Genomic DNA, 22,140 nt, shown 5'->3' on the forward strand with positions numbered 1-22,140 from the left:
TGGTTATTGTACATGTACAAGATGAAAGTTTTCATTGTGGTGCTGATGTTATTTGTGTGGCTCAATAGCTGTTGCTATGGCTTCTGCTGTAGTTGTAGTGGTGTTGTAGGAGAAAGTTGTAGTGGTGTTGTAGGAGAAGTTGTAATGCTGTTGTAGGAGAGGTTGTAGTGGTGTTGTAGGAGAGGTTGTAGTGGTGTTGTAGGAGAGGTTGTAGTAGTGTTGTAGGAGAAGTTGTAGTCGTGTTGTAGGAGAGGTTGTAGTGGCGTGTAGGAGAGGTTGTAGTGGTGTTGTAGGAGAGGTTGTAGGAGAAGTTCTAGTGGTGTTGTAGGAGGAGTTGTAGTGGTGTTGTAGGAGAGGTTGTAGTGGTGTTGTGGGAGGAGTTGTAGTGGTCTTGTAGGAGAAGTTGTAGTGGTGTTGTAGGAGAGGTTGTAGTGTTGTTGTAGGAGAAGTTGTAGTAGTGTTGTAGGAGAAGTTGTAGTGGTGTTGTTGGAGGAGTTGTAGTGGTGTTGTGGGAGGGGTTGTAGTGGTGTTGTAGGAGAGGTTGTAGTGGTGTTGTAGGAGAAGTTGTAGTGGTGTTGTAGGAGGGGTTGTAGTGGTGTTGTAAGAGAGGTTGTAGTGGTGTTGTAGGAGGGGTTGTAGTGGTGTTGTAAGGGAGGTTGTAGTGGTGTTGTAGGAGAAGTTGTAGTGGTGTTGTAGGAGGGGTTGTAGTGGTGTTGTAGGAGAGGTTGTAGTGGTGTTGTGGGAGGGGTTGTAATGGTGTTGTAGGAGAGGTTGTAGTGTTGTTGTTGGAGGAGTTGTAGTAGTGATGTTGGAGGAGTTGTAGTGGTGTTGTAGGAGAGGTTGTAGTGGTGTTGTAGGAGAAGTTGTAGTGTTGTTGTAGGAGAAGTTGTAGTGGTGTTGCAGAAGTTGTAGTGGTGATGTGGGAGGAGTTGTAGTGGTGATGTGGGAGGAGTTGTATTGGTGTTGTAGGAGAAGTTGTAGTGGTGTTGTAGGAGGAGTTGTAGTGGTGATGTGGGAGGAGTTGTAGTTGTGATGTGGGAGGAGTTGTAGTGGTGATGTGGGAGGAGTTGTAGTGGTGTTGTAGAAGTTGTAGTGGTGATGTGGGAGGAGTTGTAGTGGTGTTGCAGAAGTTGTAGTGGTGTTGCAGAAGTTGTAGTGGTGATGTGGGAGGAGTTGTAGTGGTGTTGCAGAAGTTGTAGTGGTGTTGTAGGAGGGGTTGTAGTGGTGTTGTAGGAGAGGTTGTAGTGGTGTTGTGGGAGGGGTTGTAATGGTGTTGTAGGAGAGGTTGTAGTGGTGTTGTTGGAGGAGTTGTAGTAGTGATGTTGGAGGAGTTGTAGTGATGTTGGAGGAGTTGTAGTGGTGTTGTAGGAGAAGTTGTAGTGTTGTTGTAGGAGAAGTTGTAGTGGTGTTGCAGAAGTTGTAGTGGTGATGTGGGAGGAGTTGTAGTGGTGATGTGGGAGGAGTTGTATTGGTGTTGTAGGAGAAGTTGTAGTGGTGATGTGGGAGGAGTTGTAGTGGTGTTGTGGGAGGAGTTGTAGTGGTGTTGCAGAAGTTGTAGTGGTGTTGTAGGAGAAGTTGTAGTGGTGTTGTAGAAGATGTAGTGGTATTACAGAAGTTGTAGTGGTGTTGTGCTGGTTGTAGTAGAAGTTGTAGTTGCAGTTATTATAACCGTTGCATACTTGATTATCCTGATAACCAGCAGGTCAGCATTCAGGTAACTTACATTTAGCACACCTGTGAACCGCACCTGTGTATTCACCTGAGCTCACCTGGCTGCCACACATGAGTAAACTACAGTTACCTAACTCTCAGAGTGTCAGTATGCCTACTGTTTTAATCATGGATCATTACCATTTATTACAAATGTTCATCAGCTATCAATCAGTCTGTGGACTGGACTGGAAACCCAATCCTTGCGGGGAATACAGTATACCTGTTGTACAATAGACACACCTGTGTAGGATCAGCCAGGGCATATGTAGGGGCAGCAGCACAATGCATGGGGTATACATGCTGTTAATAAACGTATTGTGTACTTGAGCTGCTCAGGTGTGTTACAGGTGCTCATGTTTTGTGTCTGCTTTAATTTTGTTTTTTAATTAAACATGTTTGAAAAAGACAAACTTATTGGGGATAATAAGAAGTTTCATCCATGTGAGATGTAAAACAAAAGTGGTTTGAGAAAGAAATGGTGCCTGGCCGCTTCTTCTCTGCCACAGGGGAAATTTTGCAGTGTACTTATTTTTGTTTCTTTATCCAGAACAGTTATAACTTATTGGCATTCACAAGAGACACCTTATTGATTAAAAACTTACTGGCATCGGCAAGAGGCACCTTATTGAGTCCTTGACAAATAACACACTTAAATGTGATAGCTGTTTTATTTCATTGCATGGAACTTGTTTGTTTCAGAGTGTATGCAGGAGTCCTATGCACAGTATCTATGGTGGATCAAGTCTGTATGGCTTCTCTCCCCGTGGAGTACCGCCGCCTCTGCCCTCATGTCCTCCGGTAAGTCACAATATCTCCAGTGGGTCAGTCTGTCCGGCTTCTCATCTCCCATGTCCTCCGGTAAGTCACAATATCTCCAGTGGGTCAGTCGGTTTCTCATCCTGTGGAGTACCTCCCCGTCTTCTCATTGCCCCGGTAAGTCACAATATCTCCAGTGGGTCAGTGTTTTTGGCCTCTCTCATGCCCCTCCCCTTGAATCCACTGATAAGTCCTCGTATATATATAGAGACCCCCAGTGTTCAATGTAAGGTTACAGTGATAGGTACAGTATGTACATCTCTTCTCCCCCTCCCCCATCCCCCCAGTGAGTCACGGCCAGGACAGGACTTGTCACACCGTCCATCAGACCAATAAGGTACTCCACTGTTCTCTAGGGGTCAATTATTTTAGCTCAAGCAAACCCCCCCCTAAAAAGTGATTTTTCTCGGCTTCATGGCAATGTCTACATTACCAGAAGGAAATAGTGCCACGAAAACATGCTCATGGAAACCAGATATAATTTTAAGTATTACAATAAATGAATAAATGAAAGTCAATAGTATTGACCATGTTTTTGGTGTGTGAATCATAACTTAAAGCTGTGAAACTCACTCACTCACACACTCACTCACTCACTCACTCACTCACTCACTCACTCACTCACTCACTCACTCACCCAGAAAATACCCATTCAGTTCACTGTAATTAGGCTATGCATATCTCGGCATCTTCCAACATAGTCTCCACTACAGGTGAGCTACATAGCCATTGGGCTTCTACGCGGAGGGCTTCGTATAACAGTAATAGGAGGTTAGTCACATGATCATTATGCAGGGGTCATGTACTGTGGTGTGAAAGTATGATTTAGAAGCTAACACTGTGGCAGGCTCGTAGTCTGTCTCCCAGTCCCAGAACCATATTGTTTTCCCTTTCGCCCAGCCTTTTCTTTAATACAAAAGGCCTAAATGAAGTTGGAGAGTTTCCTCAGGTTCAGCTTCTGAATCCCCCATCTCCCTGGAGCTCCTTCTTAAAATAAATGGGAGTTATTTGTTTCTATCAAAATTATATATTTTCAAAGACTAAGCGTTAGTCTAGCAGGCTGGAAGCAGATGCCAAGAGCAAAGCATAGACTGGTTTTGAACTGGCCTGTCTTCAGGGAAAATAATATAGATAAAAAAATGAATCTTTACTAGCAATAGCCAGTTTAGCGGTACAAGAGAATAAAGACAATACATTAAATGAAGTCGGTTTTATATTGACAGTGTAGGGAGACAAGGAAGAAAAACAATGCATATTGAAAGAGCTAGTTAAGTGGTTATGGTAAGGACATTGCGATAAGAGAATGAATAAAACAATGACTATAAGACTTATGTGTGTGTGACATATTCACTGTAGCTTCCCTATCAGATGGAGACAATCCGGATGTGTTCCATCCCGAAACTTGGCCATTATTTCTCTCATATTTCTGTGTGCTTTTAGTAGTCCAGACTAATGCTGATTTTATAGTGCTAGCCCACTGAGATACCATGCTGCAGTTTGACGTGAACACCCCACTCAGACACAGTGTACTGACTCCGACCCCACCAGTCTTTGTTTTACCCCTTAATTCCTAGCACCTTGCAGGGTAACAACAAGTTAATAATACCTTTGGGTATGAAGTAGACTGGATCAAACCCCCAACCTTCCACTCTCTGGGCAAGCGCTCTGCCACTGGACTACGGAGGCGGTCATACACCAGATGAAAACTTTACACTTGCTATGTCAGGAGACTCACATACAACTAAAGAAACACATTTAGTAGATTTGAGTTGAACTTGAGTGAGTGAGTGAGTTTGGTTTAACACAGCTTTTAACAGTATTCCAGTTATATCGTGGCGTGTCAGCTTAATGTGGGAGGAAAGCCCGAAGTGATGCAGGTCTCAGACGTTTACCACTTCGGTGAAACCCACCAGCACTGGTATGGTGCTGACAAACCTAGAAACATAATCGGGGCGAACCGGGATTCGAACCTACAATCATAGGTCTCTGCACAGCAAATCACGGCACCTTAGACGACTGGGCCCTCCGTGCCCCCCTTAATGAATTTGAAGACAGTAACTTCAGACTTCTTGTACATTCAGCAGAAAATTGATTTTACAATTTATTTCATATCATTATGCATATTTACTGGTCTTGCTTTGTAGTGATACATCACCTCATGGTACAGTCCTTGTATCATGATACAGATAAGCGTGATGGACCAGAAATTCGGAGAATTGTTTCCTCCCTATCATTCAGCTGACTCAGTTTGGAGTTGCTCATTGGATTGTGAGTGAGTGAGTGAGTGAGTGAGTATGGTTTTACGCCGCTTTTAGCAATATTCCAGCAATATCACGGCGGGGGACACCAGAAATGGGCTTCACACATTGTACCCATGTCGGGAATCGAACCCGGGTCTTCGGCGTGACGAGCGAACGCTTTAACCACTAGGCTACCCGACCGCCCCCATTGGATTGTGAACACAGAGATGTAACACTGAGCGTAACATGTTACTCAGGGTAGTGCTATTTGGTGTGTACATGAACCATGTTCAATCTGTGTGATAAAAGTAAAAAGGATGTAATTTAATCTATGATGCATTCAACCTTTCTCCATTTCTCTCTTTTAAAACTAAAACTTAATTATGAACCATTTGCAGCTGTTTCATTTCTTTCACCTGAGACAGAACTGTCATTTTGTTTGGTGAAAAGAAATGTTTTTTTTGTTACGCAGCAATATTATCTGGTAAATGTTTTGATTTGCTAGCTCAATTAACAGTGACATGGTTTTGACTTTTCTCTCCTTTGAGTTACATTTAAGTGTTGATTCTAATTGAACAAATTCCTTCCCTACCCACTTGAAATGTCAAGAAAACAAGCTACCAACAGCGTATTAGTTTATCCCAGCGATCAGTGTTGTTCTTGTAGTAATGCCAAAACTGAAAAAGAGACTTAAAGTTGCACTAGTGTTTCTGAGATGAACGTGTACACTTGAAGGTAAACATGCTAATTTCCCAATGTTGGGGCTAGCTTTGTACAAGAAACTTTGTAATGGTTCCAAACAAACGTAAACTGCAACAAACACATTTTTCCTGTTTGAATCTGAGAAAACACTTTCACACTGGCTGATGTGATGGTGTGTTCTTGGACATACACACACACAGGCATTTACACAGGTAGAAAAACTGGCCGAGGAAATGTCTTGATAGATAGTGCTGACGAGGTGCACAGGTGGGCTAGGCTGTCATTGCTGATATGATCATGATATGTTTCACTTGCCGACTCTTTAATCACTTTTACAGGAGAATCTGTTGAGGGGAATAAAATAATGTTTACAGAGTATTAAACACTAAGTCAGCCTTATCATTTCTGTATTAATGCTTTGAAAGCATGTTACAGATGAATGAGGACCATGCTGTCTTGTGAAGTTCAACTCCCCATGTGTAAATCAATGACCAAGCATGGAATGAGTAATGTGTGTAAAGGGATATGAAGTATCAAACTAGGATGAACTTTAACGCCACTTTTAACAGTATTCCTGTTATATCACGGCATGTCAGCGTCATGTGGGAGGAAAGCCCTATGTGATGCAGGTCTCAGATGTTTACCACTTCGGTAAAACCAACGACCACGGGTATGGTGCTGACAAATTTAGAAACATAATCGGGGGGAACCGGGATTCAAACCCACATTCATAGGTTTCTGGCATGCCCAAGGGACGCAACTCTACACAGCGAATCACGGCGCCTCAGACAACTGGACCACCCATGGCCCCCTAAAGGGATATGAAGTATCAAACGAGATGGAACTTTAGATACCTTACAGGTTCCATTATCTGCTGTCCCGGTGCTGTAATCTCCAGTAATACCACCCCATCCCTGTAAATGTCCCTTGAATGGTCAATGGGCGGATACAGAGGGGGGGTGCGGAGGTGTGCACCCCCCCTTTTTATTTCGAAAAAATCTTTATTTCTGTATAAATTACCACCAAAGACAATAAATAGATCTTAATTGTGCACCCCCCCTTTTCCAAAAAGCTGTATCCGCCCATGCGGTCTATAAGTATATTTATTTTACATGTATTAATGGATTGTTTTAGCTTTCCTTGGTCAGGGTATTGAAATTTTGTTAACAGCTGAAATGTTGTAAACAGTAAATTCATATGATAATGTGTTGTGAATTGTTCAATAGGACTCCATTGATAATATTTATATGATTTTGCTACTTTTGTAAATTTGATATGTAGCTCATATGTAGCTCATTAGGTTAATATTACTTTAAAAAGAGGCCTTCTTACTGTTCGTCTCAATCCTGACAGATTATTTTCAGTGAGGTATGTTTTACCAGATGTTGAGCACAACTGAGACATGTTTTGTTTCAAATTGTTCATTCATTGGAATTTCATATTTTTGGTGAAATCAGAAAATGTTCTTGATCTTGTTTACTTTGAAAAAAAGATTGTTTGTTAAAATTTGAATGCAATGATATATAAAGTTTTGTGGCTCCAACAACTTATTAATGTGCCATCTCCTGTTTTTGTTTCAGCCATCCACCAGCCATGTTGACAGAATGCCGGAACTCCCCATCTCGCCATATGCATACAGGTAACACCTTATTATACTACAATGTTACATCCTCACAGCTGAACACTTTACACCTGCAACACTTCAGACTTTAAACCCTGAACACTTTACACCTACAACACTTCAGACTTTAACCCCTGAACACTTTACACCTACAACACTTCAGACTTTAAGCCCTGAACACTTTACACCTACAACACTTCAGACTTTAAGCCCTGAACACTTTACACCTACAATACTTCAGACTTTGACACCTGAACACTTTACACCTACAACACTTCAGACTTTAACCCCTGAACACTTTACACCTACAATACTTCAGACTTAAACCCCTGAACACTTTACACCTACAACACTTCAGACTTAAACCCCTGAACACTTTACACCTACAACACTTCAGACTTTAACCCCTGAACACTTTACACCTACAACACTTCAGACTTTGACACCTGAACACTTTACACCTACAACACTTCAGACTTTAACACCTGAACACTTTACACCTACAACACTTCAGACTTTGACACCTGAACACTTTACACCTACAACACTTCAGACTTAAACCCCTGAACACTTTACACCTACAACACTTCAGACTTAAACCCCTGAACACTTTACACCTACAACACTTCAGACTTTAACCCCTGAACACTTTACACCTACAACACTTCAGATTTTAACCCCTGAACACTTTACACCTACAACACTTCAGACTTTAACCCCTGAACACTTTACACCTACAACACTTTAGACTTTGACACCTGAACACTTTACACCTACAACACTTCAGACTTTAACCCCTGAACACTTTACACCTACAACACTTCAGACTTTGACACCTGAACACTTTACACCTACAACACTTCAGACTTCAACCCCTGAACACTTTACACCTACAATACTTCAGACTTTGACACCTGAACACTTTACACCTACAACACTTCAGACTTTAACCCCTGAACACTTTACACCTACAACACTTCAGACTTCAACCCCTGAACACTTTACACCTACAACACTTCAGACTTTAACCCCTGAACACTTTACACCTACAACACTTCAGACTTTAACCCCTGAACACTTTACACCTACAACACTTCAGACTTTGACACCTGAACACTTTACACCTACAACACTTCAGACTTAAACCCCTGAACACTTTACACCTACAACACTTCAGACTTTAACCCCTGAACACTTTACACCTACAACACTTCAGACTTTAACCCCTGAACACTTTACACCTACAATACTACAGACTTTAACCCCTGAACACTTTACACCTACAACACTTCAGACTTAAACCCCTGAACACTTTACACCTACAACACTTCAGACTTTAACCCCTGAACACTTTACACCTACAACACTTCAGACTTTAAACCCTGAACTCTTTACACCTACAATACTTCAGATTTTAACCCCTGAGCACTTTACACCTACAACACTTCAGACTTTAACCCCTGAACACTTTACACCTACAACACTTCAGACTTTGACACCTGAACACTTTACACCTACAACACTTCAGACTTTAACCCCTGAACATTTTACACCTACAATACTTCAGACTTTAACCCCTGAACACTTTACACCTACAACACTTCAGACTTTAACCCCTGAACACTTTACACCTACAACACTTTAGACTTTGACACCTGAACACTTTACACCTACAACACTTCAGACTTTAAACCCTGAACACTTTACACCTACAATACTTCAGACTTTAACCCCTGAACACTTTACACCTACAACACTTCAGACTTTGACACCTGAACACTTTACACCTACAACACTTCAGACTTTGACACCTGAACACTTTACACCTACAACACTTCAGACTTTAACCCCTGAACACTTTACACCTACAACACTTCAGACTTCAACCCCTGAACACTTTACACCTACAATACTACAGACTTTAACCCCTGAACACTTTACACCTTTCCTACTACAACACTTTACTTTAGCTGTAAGTTACGTCCAGGTCCAAGACGTTTACTGTTGCCATGTAACTTAGGTTCACAGATGTGGTTCATATAGACCATGGATCACAACAGAGATGAATCCAGGATTCAAACCTGTGACCAGTAGATGCTGTCAGATAAGGGAAGCAACTCTGCATGGCGAGAATATTGGTTTTTTTGTCCGTGTTAGATTGGACATTGATGTCACCTCTTGTACTTCCATTATCCTTCCACAAGACTTCGGGGCGGTCGGGTAGCCTAGTGGTTTAAAATCATACTCACTCACTCCACAAGACTTCCACACTGACATGCTTTGAACAGATACAGTGACTGTGAGATCTGTGATGAGAAGTAAGGCCCTCAGTGTGGCATGTATGTTTATGTTGTAGTTTGTTTCTGTGGGGAGAATAGGGTTTCCATTCTACTTCCCTGGAGTCCTTATATCTCTGACTAACTGTGGGAAGAGCAGTTTGTTGATATTACCTCATGGCTGTTGCGAAGTCTTGATGTTCGTGTTTGATTGAACAGCGCACTGGGATGAAGTTTGTACATGCAATATGGCCGTCTGATTAGCATGATGGGACTGCTAGGTTATCATTAAAACTCGGGCAGTTATCAAGTCACAGGATACGAAATGTGTCCACTCAGGGCAGTTCGAATAGTGAGCAGTATTTCTGATTCAAAAGTATCATTAAGGGCCATCTTATGATGTCGTTCTGACCTTGGGAGGTCATCATGTTCTCAAGACTCATCTTTGCTTCATTATATGACAAGGACCTAGTAAAGACAAGCAAATGTTCTTACAGAGATAGGTTGCTTGACATATGGTGTAATCTTTGGGAAAGAGCACTTCCAAATATTTAAGTTTTTTTGTCCTTTTCTTTTTTTGAAAATGTTGTAAATATTTGTTGTTAGGGTAAATGATTAAGTTAATTGAATATCAACACTTACTCTGCATTTGTTTTATTCAGATGAGTATTGAGATGGGGGAATTAATTAAATAGGGCCATTAACAATTCAAATAACAAAAAAAATTGGTTCGATCATATTTCAAAGAAACACCAACAATTTCTTTACTTTGCATGAAGAAATGCACTTTAACCATGCGCGCCAAACAGGTCCATTGAGAATTGGTTTCATAAAATTTAAACACGATTATTCAATGGTAATACACAGTCTTCAGGGAATTGCTTTTGTCGTGTGTTGAAACAGGTGAACAATGCTTGTGTCATGTCACCAAGAATAGCTGGTTTTCATTGCTTTGGTTCCTAGACAGACCCATTGCACGTCTATCTTGGGTTTTTGAGAGATTAGGCCCCCATTAACCCTTTCACCACTTTCTTGCTGAGATGCTGAATGGGGATCATGAGGACACAAGGTTCTGTCAGACTGGGAGGTACTCTCAGCCAGACCTGATAACTGTGCAGTGTGTCTTGGCAATTACAACCTAAAAAGTAATACAGTCTTAATGCCTGATACTTACTTTTTTTTCTATGGATATACAAAACATTTTCCTCCAATGTTATGCTGACAGGCTGTGATATGTCATCACTGCATTAAGGAGGCAATAAACGCCCACTCACTCACTCACTCACTCACTCACTCACTCACTCACTCACTCACTCACTCACTACCTCACTCGCTCATTCACCACCTCACTCGCTCACTCACCACCTCACTCACTCACTCACTCACTCACTCATGATTCGGGGCGGTCGGGTAGCCTATTGGTTAATGCACTAGCTCGTTGCGCAGAAAACCAGGTTTCGATTCCCAACATGGGTACAATGCGTGAAGCCCTTTTCTGGTGTCCTCTGCCGTGATATTGCTGAAATATTGCTTAAAGCGGCGTTAAACCATACTCACTCACTCCCCATGATTCTGTAGCTTAGTCTGCTGACTTGGTCAACACAAGTTCCATTTGTATTGCAGGAGTTGTGATCCATCTTGTCATTGCTGATCTCATATGATTTGGAGAGATTACTGCTATTTATATGATAATGCCGACGCATCAGCTCGAATAATCTTGCAGGATATTGTTAGGTTTCTGTAATGGACGATTCCTCTCTGAATAACATTCATTTCAGAACACTGAGGTGGTTGAGTCAAACTATCGCCATTAGTACTTGATGTAATGAAATGTCATATGTAAATTATGGAAGTGGCAGTTTTATGAAAATTTGATTTTCTCATTCCATGAGGATTGGTTTCTGTGTATACCAGTTGGTTGGTTGGTTGGTTTGTTGTTTTATGCCACACTCAGCAATATTCCAGCTATATGATGGCGGTCTGTAAATAATCGAGTCTGGACCAGACAATCCAGTGATTGACATCATGAGCATCGATCCACACAATTGGGATTGATGACATACATCAACCAAGTCAGCGAGTCTGACCACCTGATCCCGTTAGTCGCCTTTTATGGCAAGCATGGGGTGCTGAAGTGTGTACAAGTAATGTATCCACATAAGGATCAAATACATGATGCTTCTTTTGACGACCCAGCATAAGCATCATGCCTGGTTGTGTCTTGTCTGATTTCTTTTGTATCAGACAACACCATCATGTGTGTCAGATAGTATATGGGTGGAACTGCTTTGTATGGACTTTAGATACTCCTTGTACACATTTCACTGGAATGTTCAGTGTATGTAAGACGTTGGAAAGCTTAAACTTAATGATTGTTGGAAGAGGTGACTATGCTTGTTGGTCAGACTAGGCAACTAGTTAAACAACTAACAGGATCGGATGGTCAGACTTGATTTGATACATGTCATCGTAGCCCTATTGTGTAGATTGATGCTCAAATCAATCACTGGATTGTCTGGTCCAGACTCGATTATTATGACAGCCGTCATACAGATGGAATATTGCTGAGTGCGGCGGTATTAAACAACAGACGAAACATATAGATAAATAATTAGATGTCACTATTCCTTGAGCTGATAATATAATAAATACTTCATGTTTTTACTCATATTCCCACATCGACCAGGGGCATTGTTTCTTTGTGATTCTTTGTGATTTGTGCTCAAGGAATCCTAATGGTGTCAGTCTAAAAATCAAGAGGCTAAAATATGGATTAATCATAACGCCAACTTTTGTTTTGATTCACTTTAGGTTGCTTTTCACTTCATTTTTTGTTTTGAGTGCTTCGCAACCATTAGGATAATGGTGATTACGATCAAGACATTGCCATATTTAGTGCCATTACAAGCTAGGGAAAACAAAACAACACTGTCATCACTCACGGAATTACTTTAAGAATAGATCCCTTAATATCATAGAAAAAGTCTGATTAACTGAGACCTCCCTGGAGCCCTTCTACAAAATCAGGAAGTGAACCAATGCCACCATATTTAATGGCCGATCAGCAGTTTGCAACATCCGGTTTGTTCCCGCACATTCAGAGATAATATAAGCGATGAGTCGTTGTGTTGTGCGTGTTTCCTCCCCGAGCAGAAGAGTGGAGTTGCTGCAATACTTGACAATAGAGACAAAAACGCTTGAGTTGTGATTGTAGCCAAATGGCCATCGAATCATTACAGCAACCTCCATTCATCTCTGTGTAGGGAATATATTACATCACCAAATACATGTGTTGGTGTCTCATAAACAAAGAAAATAGTTTTTGTTGTCGTGAAGTAAACATTAGAAAGAAATGTAGTTTCTATGTTTGCATCTAATGCTGGTTCAAATATTAATTTTTTTCGCAGTTTGGTCAAATATTGACAAACATTGAAGCATTCTTGTTATCTAAAATTTTGATGAAGCTGTGTTTGAAATCAATAAATACAGGAGTTTCAAGTGTTGACATTCTGCATGTGTGGTAGGCCATTATCCCAGGGAGGAGAACAACATTATGTTGTTGACATGGAGAAGCTCCTGCTGGTGGGGGACATGTTGTATTGACTGATACTTGCCTCACAACTAGCTTTCGTTTCCTCTTTGAAACTGAGTTATATCTCGGGGGGGGGGGGGGGGGGGGGGGGGGGGGGAGATATTGGTGAACACCAAGTTGGAAATTGAGTCATGGTTGCCTTTAGTGCTGGGGTGTTTCCCCTCTAACCAACACAGTAGCAATATCCCTCTGATCAACCCAGTAGCTATATCCCTCTGATCAACACAGTAGCAATATCCCTCTCATCAAGCCAGTAGCTATAAAGCTATATCCAACTGATCAACCTAGTAGCAAATCCCTTTGATCAACCCAGTAGCTATATCTCACTGATCAACATAGTAGCAAATCCCTTTGATCAACCCAGTAGCTATATCTCACTGATCAAGCCAGTAGCTATATAGCTATATCCCTTTGATCAACCCAGTAGCTATATCTCACTGATCAACCCAGTAGCTATGTAACTATACCCCTCTGATCAACCCAGTAGCTATATCTCACTGATCAACCAAGTAGCTATATCCCACTGATCAACCCAGTAGCTATATAGCTATATCCTCAGATCAACCCAGTAGCTATATAGCTTTATCCCTTTGATCAACCAAGTAGCTATATCTCACTGATCAAGCCAGTAGCTATATTCCAAGGATCAACCCAGTAGCTATGTAACTATACCCCTCTGATCAACCCAGTAGCTATATCTCACTGATCAACCCAGTAGCTATATAGCTATATCCCTCTGATCAACCCAGTAGCTATATCTCACTGATCAAGCCAGTTGCTATATTCCAAGGATCAACCCAGTAGCTATGTAACTATACCCCTCTGATCAACCCAGTAGCTATATCTCACTGATCAACCCAGTAGCTATATCCCACTGATCAACCCAGTAGCTATATAGCTATATCCTCTGATCAACCCAGTAGCTATATAGCTTTATCCCTTTGATCAACCCAGTAGCTCTATCCCTCTGATCAACCCATTAAGTCACTTTAACGAACCCCCTACTAACCAACCCCAGGTCCAGTCCCCTCAGCGTTTTCCTTTGGGTGCTCAAGTTTATCACAGACAAATTAACTCAATGCCTCACAGATAAAAGAAATCATCATTTTTCCCAAAATGGTTTAGAGTTATGTCCCTTCCCCATGGTGATTTGGGCCTGTTTTCTGATATAATCTGGTCTGATTGTACACTGAGTTCCATGTGGTCCGGAGGCTGCATTATCATCTTGGTGCTAATCAAATTACTTGGCATGATTTAGATGGTATGATGAGCAATTTGAATGGATCAATTTAGCCAGGAATATTTCAGTTTGCAAGATATGATAATGCATGACAGTGTAGTTTTCCTTTCGTTTATGACTGAATGGCACAAACTAGTTGACATGATCACATTAGTGTCATTTCATTGCAGATTAGTCAGAAATTGTGAAAAATGTGGTAAAAATGAATTTGTAATGAAACAATGATGAAATATTCTTTGTATTAGGGGATATCTTCTTGGTGAGTGGCGACATGATGACAGTAGTTACCAATTCTAATGTCGTACAAATAAGATTTTAGTACAAGTAGAAAGGAAGGTATTATGATGTTTCGTAGGTCTTCTATTTAAGTGGTCCAAGGTTAGATTCCCAAGTGTGCCCTGGTTATAGTGTACACTACGGTTTTGTTTGTTTGTTGTTTAATGCCACACTCAGCAATATTCCAGCTATATGACGGCAGACTGTAAATAAGTAAATCAAGTTTGGACCAGACAATCCAGCGACTGACTTCATGCGTACCGATCCATGCAATACGAGACATGCATTAACCAAGTCAGCGAGCCTGACCACCCAATCCAGTTATTCGCCTCTTACGAAAAGCATAGTCGCCTACCACACCTGCACTAATATGTTACCTGAATCTGGTAATCCAGCCTTTGAAGTTCACGCTAGTTCACAAGCCTGTGACGACTGGACTGTGCTGGGGACAAGTGAAAAACCCAATGGTGGTACTCATCATTTACTCTAGTATTTGAGGTCTATGATTCTGAACCAGTTCTCAATGCTTCAATTTTGCTACAAATTGGAACTGAATAGAAAATGTAAACAGTTTTGTCTCTTTCAAGCAGGATGAGCTACAAACTCAGGGCCCAGAGAAATAAGGTTTACACTAGCCCACTTGACTCAAACCCCCCCACATTTTCTAAAACAGTTCACATGTCTAGGACCTGCTGTTGAGCCTTGACAGACTGATGTGTCAGTAACATTCCTTACTAGTGGTACATCTACTTCATGTTTACACACAATGCAATTTAATGTTTGGTGTTAGTTTGTATCAGTGATAATGTGTTGTTATTACTTCTGTAATTCAGCCTCTTTCTTCTGTTTCAGTCAAGAAAACTATGTGGCCATTGATGGAGGTAAGTTCACATGTGTAGTTTTAGTTTGTATAATTCTGTATTATTTTGTCAAATAATAGTCTTCAAGTTGTTGCTTTGCTCTGAGAATGACCCAGTGTACACAACTGTACCAAAACAAGAGCCAACAGCGACAGTCGTATCAATTATACATACATATGGCTGTGAGTGTATGAGGCATGTAGGAAGACAATCAAATACCAGCTGCTCAGCTAAGGAAGCTCTCTGAATCTGAATTAGGCCAAATCAGTTTTATTGTTCGGTTATGATTTTCTTGTCCAATACGCCAAGATACAACCCAGTAAACACTTGTAGGGTCCTGAGTCTACCTTGTTATGCAGTCAACATAACACACCTCAAATCATCACAGATAGTCTGTCATACAGACCCTGAAACAAATATATCCAATACAGCCCATGCAAGTCTGTAATGTTTTGCAATTCTAGATTACTGCAGTCTGAAAATGAAGAAAGTCTCTGGGCTTGTTTTTATTATATTTTATAAGTATTATTTAACGACTGTATTGTTTCCTGTAAAATATGTTCATTTCAGAGACTAGATGTTAGTCTACATCACAGACCGTCCCTTTAGCTGGTTCTTACTGTTGTGAACACAGGTCATTCTCAGCCTAAGACTTGTCTGCTTTGTTTCTGTTTGAACAATATATATTGTTATACATCTGTTTTCCTGTTGTAAAATTGGTCTGATGACTATAATCCTTGCAGTGTTTCTGCTATTTGAATTGGTAATTTTAGGACTTTAAGCCTTGTAAAAGTTTGCTAAACAATGTAAATTTCTTTACACGAGGATCTATTGTGTTTCTGCACTTTGATACACGTCCTCCACTCATCGGCAATCAGTCTCCTGCACAGCACATGCAGTCAGTACCTACATGCTGTCATCATTGTCATTTCCTTCATGCTGCCATGCTAATCATTGTCATGCTAGCTCATGTGTCACTTCCTTCATGTTGTCAGTCATTGTCATGCCAGCTCATTTCCTTCATGCTGCCATACTAATCATCGTCATGCTAGCTCATGTGCCACTTCCTTCATGCTGTCAGACATTGTCATGCCAGCTCATTTGGTATCTGCCTTCATGCTGCCATGCTAATCATTGTCATGCTACCTCATGTGCCACTTCCTTCATGTTGTCAGTCATTGTCATGCCAGCTCATTTCCTTCATGCTGCCATGCTAATCGTCGTCATGCTAGCTCATGTGTCACTTCCTTCATGCTGTCAGACATTGTCATGCCAGCTCATTTCTTTCATGCTGCCATGCTAATCATCGTCATGCTAGCTCATGTGTCACTTCCTTCATGCTGTCAGACATTGTCATGCCAGCTCATTTCTTTCATGCTGCCATGCTAATCATCGTCATGCTAGCTCATGTGTCACTTCCTTCATGCTGTCAGTCATTGTCATGCCAGCTCATTTCCTTCATGCTGCCATGCTAATCATTGTCATGCTAGCTCATGTGTCACTTCCTTCATGCTGTCAGTCATTGTCATGCCAGCTCATTTGGTATCTGCCTTCATGCTGCCATACTAATCTTTGTCATGCTAGCTCATGCAGTCACTACCTTAATACAGTCAGTCCTTGTCATGACCTCTTATGCAGCGTTTCCCACTGTCAGTCAGTCATTGTCATTTTAGCCTATTTTCCTCCTTCATACAGTCAGAGTCAGCCATTGTCATGTCAGCTATGTGTGTACACTCATCAACCAAAGAATTATCCCCGTTTTGCATGCTTGAAGAAAGTTCTGCGAAGTAGGTCTAGTACTTAAATGGAGAACTTGTTTTTGACATGTGGTCGTACTCCAGTGATATAGTAGGTTGCTTATCCAATGGTTTACCTGTTCCAGATTTGATCAGAAAGAGCAGGCAGATGTGGTACATCTTTGTCTTACCGATAATTGGTTAAAACCCCATTCCCTCACTCACTCCATCACCAAGAGTAAATGGTCTTGAATGGTTTTATTAGCCAAAATCAGGCCAGTAATAATTCGTATCAGGTATTTCGCATGGTGTCACACCAACACGCTCACAGCCATTTCTCAGTCATCATTAAAAAAGGAATCATAAATTTTCTGGAACAAATTCAGCTACTAATTCAGTCTTGATGTGTTATGGATCTGTCCAAGTGGAGTCATTATTCCTGGGATTATTCTGATCAACTTCCCCTTTATGTATTGACCAACTTGAGCAGTTTTGTAAGAAGAAACAGGAAAAAAGTAAGAAAAATGTGTTTAGGCAGAGATGTATTGTTCAGAAACGGTGACGGAATTGATCACATAGGCTCAGCTCGGATGAAGCGCTCGGATCTCGGTGACTCATGACACTGTGATCGGTTTGAATTCGGAGGAACTTTTTAACCAATACAAATAAATTGAACAAGCAGAATAATTCCCTTTTGGGTTATTTGGAGCAGTGATTTGGAAGTCTTAAACTCTTGCCCACCTCTTTGACAGGGAGTAGTAAATTTAGTTCTTGATAATTTCGGTGTCATTTGTAGATTGGAAATATTGATGTCTTAAATTGGGGGGTTAATGTGTACTTAACCCTGCGCATGACCACACATGTAGAAGGTGTTCCTCCATTACAATAACTTCCTGAAGGACATGCATGCCTATAAACTGTCAATAATGCAAGAATATTTTTTAACCTCTGTTTCCACAAAGATCAACAAAATAATATTTATTGTAATGTTTCTTGATGTATCTTTGACATGAAGGGAAATCAAGTCACGACTATTTTGATACAAAGGTCAATATAAAATAAGCAGTGCTACGGTAGACTGACATTTATTCCCGGAAAGATTGTATCCTAATTGTACAAAATATTAAGTAAACTCCAATTGGAGCCAAGAACGATGCTTGATAGACTAACATATAGTCTATGGAATCATTCATTACACAATACATTTCTCGCCTCTAAAATTAAAACAATTATTTTTCTGCTGATTTCATTTGTGGAATAGTGTTGGCTAGAGCTTGCTAGACTTGTTTTTGTATGTATATCGAGATTGGTTTTGATTTTTACAAAATAAATATATTCCATACTCATGGTGCAGGGCTAAATGCTTAATTTAAAGCTGATACAGTCCAGACTTGCCAAATGATTCTCGACTTGAGTTGAATTCCTTTCTAACTTTATCCTCTCAGGTCTGGGCGACAGACTAGTATGATATCTGATGTTGTTACATACATGGCCTGTCATGACCACCAGGGGTACTCTGTCATAAGCTAAAGCAGCAGCATCAGTTGCCCTGTATGCAGTCCTGAATTGATCCATGTGTCCTACCTCAAACCTTCACTCTGATACGGAGCCATAAACATATTGCCACGCCATGCTTTTCAGGCCCATTGATTCCATCTGACTCTTGCCACACTGCTCATGTTGTCATTTGTATCTTGAAGCATCAGATCAATCAGCAGCCATGCTCTCACTGTATTCCCAACCTGTATGCACTCCCTTCAATTGCATGTCCATAATGTTCATATCCACCACTCGCCCCATCCACTCTCACTTACCCGCCACTACTCACATACCCATCAGCTCTCACTTCAGCCATTCCACCCATCATGTTTCAATCCTTGTTGGCACATACCCGTCCTTGCTCCCTTCAACCATCCTCCCCATCCAATGCATGCAGACTGCCCATCCATGTTCCCATCCTTCTTGGCCTTTAGACCTTCCATCGCATGAAGCCTGCCCTTACAGCGTGATAACTCCCATATACAACACTGTGGAGATATTCATATATAAACTGTAGCTGCTTTGTGTGTTGTCATAGCTACTAGACTTCCTTGTATGTTTATCCTACAGGTGTATGTTGTCTGTTTTCTCGAAAAATCACCAGGCCAGGTATTTTTATATTTTTCTTGCACTTTTGTTTGGCATCCTTTTATGACATATGTACAATGTACCACTACTTGAATACTATTTCCTGCTAACAATGAAGCATCTGTTGATTAACCCCAATCTTTGACTCATGTTCAGATTTGTACTAACACCCGCCTTGCATATATTCACACACAAATCCTCTTTATGTGCAATAAAAGCTTGTGTTTTTATTACTTGTTTTAGAGATTTGAGAGGCCATTACGACAAGATGATTAAGCAAATCAATTATTTGTTTCATTTTCCACTTATTTTCTTGGACCTAAATTTCTTTTGGGGAATTAGGTGGAATTATTGTTGTAGAGCATATTCTGCAAAGAGCAGTTTTATCCTAAAGACAAAGACAAACCAGTCTACTGTTCTGAGTAGTGTTAGATATAAATGAAAGTGCGAGGATTTGGTGTGTATGGATATATGCAAGAACATGCTCCCCAGCCTAGTTTTGTTTTCACTAATTTTTCCTTCCAATTGGTTGGCTACTGTGGAGCTTCCCCAGGGTGGTAATGAGTGGTTATAAAATCCTAACATCCTACTTGTCACAACAAAGTTTGCATTATAACATAATTACACACTGTTCCAAATATCTTGAGATGAATGTGTAATATATACATTGATACAGGCAAGATCTTTTGTAATAATTGTGTGTGATGACTGAGGAGTAATATGACATTGATAAATCTATTTAAATGCTCGTAGAATGCTCAATAGAATGACTACAAACATTCTCAAAACACTGTCAGTGTCAGGAATATAATTTGATAAGAAAGAGAGGTTTCTAAATGTTTATCAAGTTCCCCCTGCATGCCTGTGCCAAGTTTTTGACATATAAATTATTGAGAATGCTTCATTGGGTTACCTTGTCTCCTAACTTAAAATCAATAGCTTTTTAACACAAGAAGCAAATGCTGTAGTCTGTGTATGGCTGAAGTTCTGATGTTGCAGAAAACAAAGCTTTTTGCCTAGCCCTATCATATATCCTGTGCTACGAGCTTAAGTATCTGACTGCTACAATTAGTGATTTAAAGATTTACCATCATCAAGATTTAATGATTTTAAGTGCCTTAAGTGGAAAAGTATTCTCCATATCTCAGAGCTTAATGCACATTAGAAAACCTTGGTTTGTGAAATGGACAATTTCTTCTCGTATGGCAATACCATGTCAGACTAGAACCTGATAGATGTTTTTTTAGTTGTGTTTTGTTTTGGTATAAATTTAATAATATCTTAATAACTCTATCAATATGGTATTACTTTCAATCATTGTTAAGCCAATTATTATGGAGAAGATAAATGCTTATATTGGGGAGATGGGGAGAGTTGGGTAGCCCATTGAATAAACCTTGGACGTCAAGGTCCTGGTTTGATTCCAGACGTGGGTGCAGTGTGAAGCCCATTTTTGATGTCCCCACCATATTGTTAGAGTAGTGCTATGAGGGGTGTATAACTCACTCACTCACTTTCTGAGATGGGACGTGTCACCTGTAACTGCTGTTGGTTACAGCCATTGACATACACAAACACAGCGTATATCATCCACAGATGCTCTAACATGTCTTTGTTACCTATTGGTTACAGCCATTGACATACACAAACACAGCGTATATCATCCACAGAAGCTCTAACATGTCACTGTTACCTATTGGTTACAGCTATTATTGCACACATATTGTATACACTGTCCATGGAAGCTCTAACATGTCACTGTGATCTATTGGTTACAGCTTTTATTGCTCACATATTGTATACACTGTCAATGGAAGCTCTAACATGTCACTGTGATCTATTGGTTACAGCTATTATTGCACACATATTGTATACACTGTCAATGGAAGCTCTAACATGTCACTGTTACCTATTGGTTACAGCTATTATTGCGCACATATTGTATACACTGTCCATGGAAGCTCTAACATGTCACTGTGATCTATCAATTAAAGACATTATGGCACACACTGTGGAAGTTACATCCATGTAAGCTCTTAACACATAACTAACAGTAACAGAACTATCTTGTTGAATTAATTTTTTTTTAAATATTTCACTTCATAATGTGTTAATAGGGCATTAAATGTCATAACTAGTTCAGATATATTTTTCCGAGTAAGCAAATTGGCTTGAAGGTGACAGACATGAGTAGCCTCCCTTTGGTTTCTGAAGTGCTCGTAGGCAGTACATGAGTTATGCAACAGAATAGGATTGTTTAGATGGGTGAATCTTGTACTTTCAGATGTACGGGACACTGTGCTGTCGGAGGGCAAGAAATCATCCTCTTTGGGCAAATTTTTACGAAATATTGGGATACGTCGGTCAGGAAGAAAGAACTCGTACAAACAACATTCAGGTAAGGCTGAATGCCAGTTAACTGTATATAACAAAGTTAGGTCAGGTGTTTGTTAAAACTGTCTAATAACTGTCAAGGTTACTGAGTAAATACTTTTCACTTTAAAACCTGTCTGTGTTTACACAGTTTTGCTTATAAAGATCTATGACATGAAAACAGAGTGAGCTAAATATTTCTGATGTTATAATGCACTTATGAATTTTTCTAGTCTAGGACTACAGCAGACTTTTGTCAATTTTGAGACCTTGAAGAAAATATGGTGGTGCTGTAAATGGGAGAAAGCAATGGTAGCTTGAGTTGTTTCTAGCTTTGAAGTAATATTTGTGATGTGCAGCATGGGGAAGCCTGGGCAAAGAGGTCGTCCAAGATGGGGCTATGTTTGATCACACTACAGCACAGGGTTGTTTACATGTCTCTGTGACGTTTGATAACATGCAGCTACATAAATATCAAAACAATGATAGTGTTAGTGTCACCTTATCATTAAGCGACCGCCTCCGTGGTCTTGTGGTAGAGCGTCCGCCCGGAGAGCCGGTTTGATCC

The 22,140-nt window shown here is 40.5% G+C and overlaps 1 protein-coding gene across 6 annotated transcripts in view; it reads left to right on the top strand.

The window, feature by feature from the left end:
• The window catches only part of LOC124140309, a 119,805-nt gene that overhangs the window by 64,312 nt on the left and 33,353 nt on the right, over positions 1-22,140 (top strand). For 5 of the 6 annotated variants that reach the window (XM_046507821.2, XM_046507827.2, XM_046507824.2 and 2 more), the window contains exons 3-7: positions 2,413-2,511; positions 7,052-7,110; positions 15,329-15,357; positions 19,182-19,220; positions 21,484-21,597. In XM_046507821.2, the coding sequence (XP_046363777.1) occupies positions 2,413-2,511; positions 7,052-7,110; positions 15,329-15,357; positions 19,182-19,220; positions 21,484-21,597 (340 nt within the window). The remainder of the gene's footprint in view (positions 1-2,412; positions 2,512-7,051; positions 7,111-15,328; positions 15,358-19,181; positions 19,221-21,483; positions 21,598-22,140) is intronic. The other variant, XM_046507823.2, reaches the window with a different exon arrangement.

The sequence above is a fragment of the Haliotis rufescens genome, unplaced genomic scaffold (assembly GCF_023055435.1).
Source record: "Haliotis rufescens isolate VD_foot unplaced genomic scaffold, xgHalRufe1.0.p SCAF_5, whole genome shotgun sequence".
Classification (NCBI taxonomy): domain Eukaryota; kingdom Metazoa; phylum Mollusca; class Gastropoda; order Lepetellida; family Haliotidae; genus Haliotis; species Haliotis rufescens.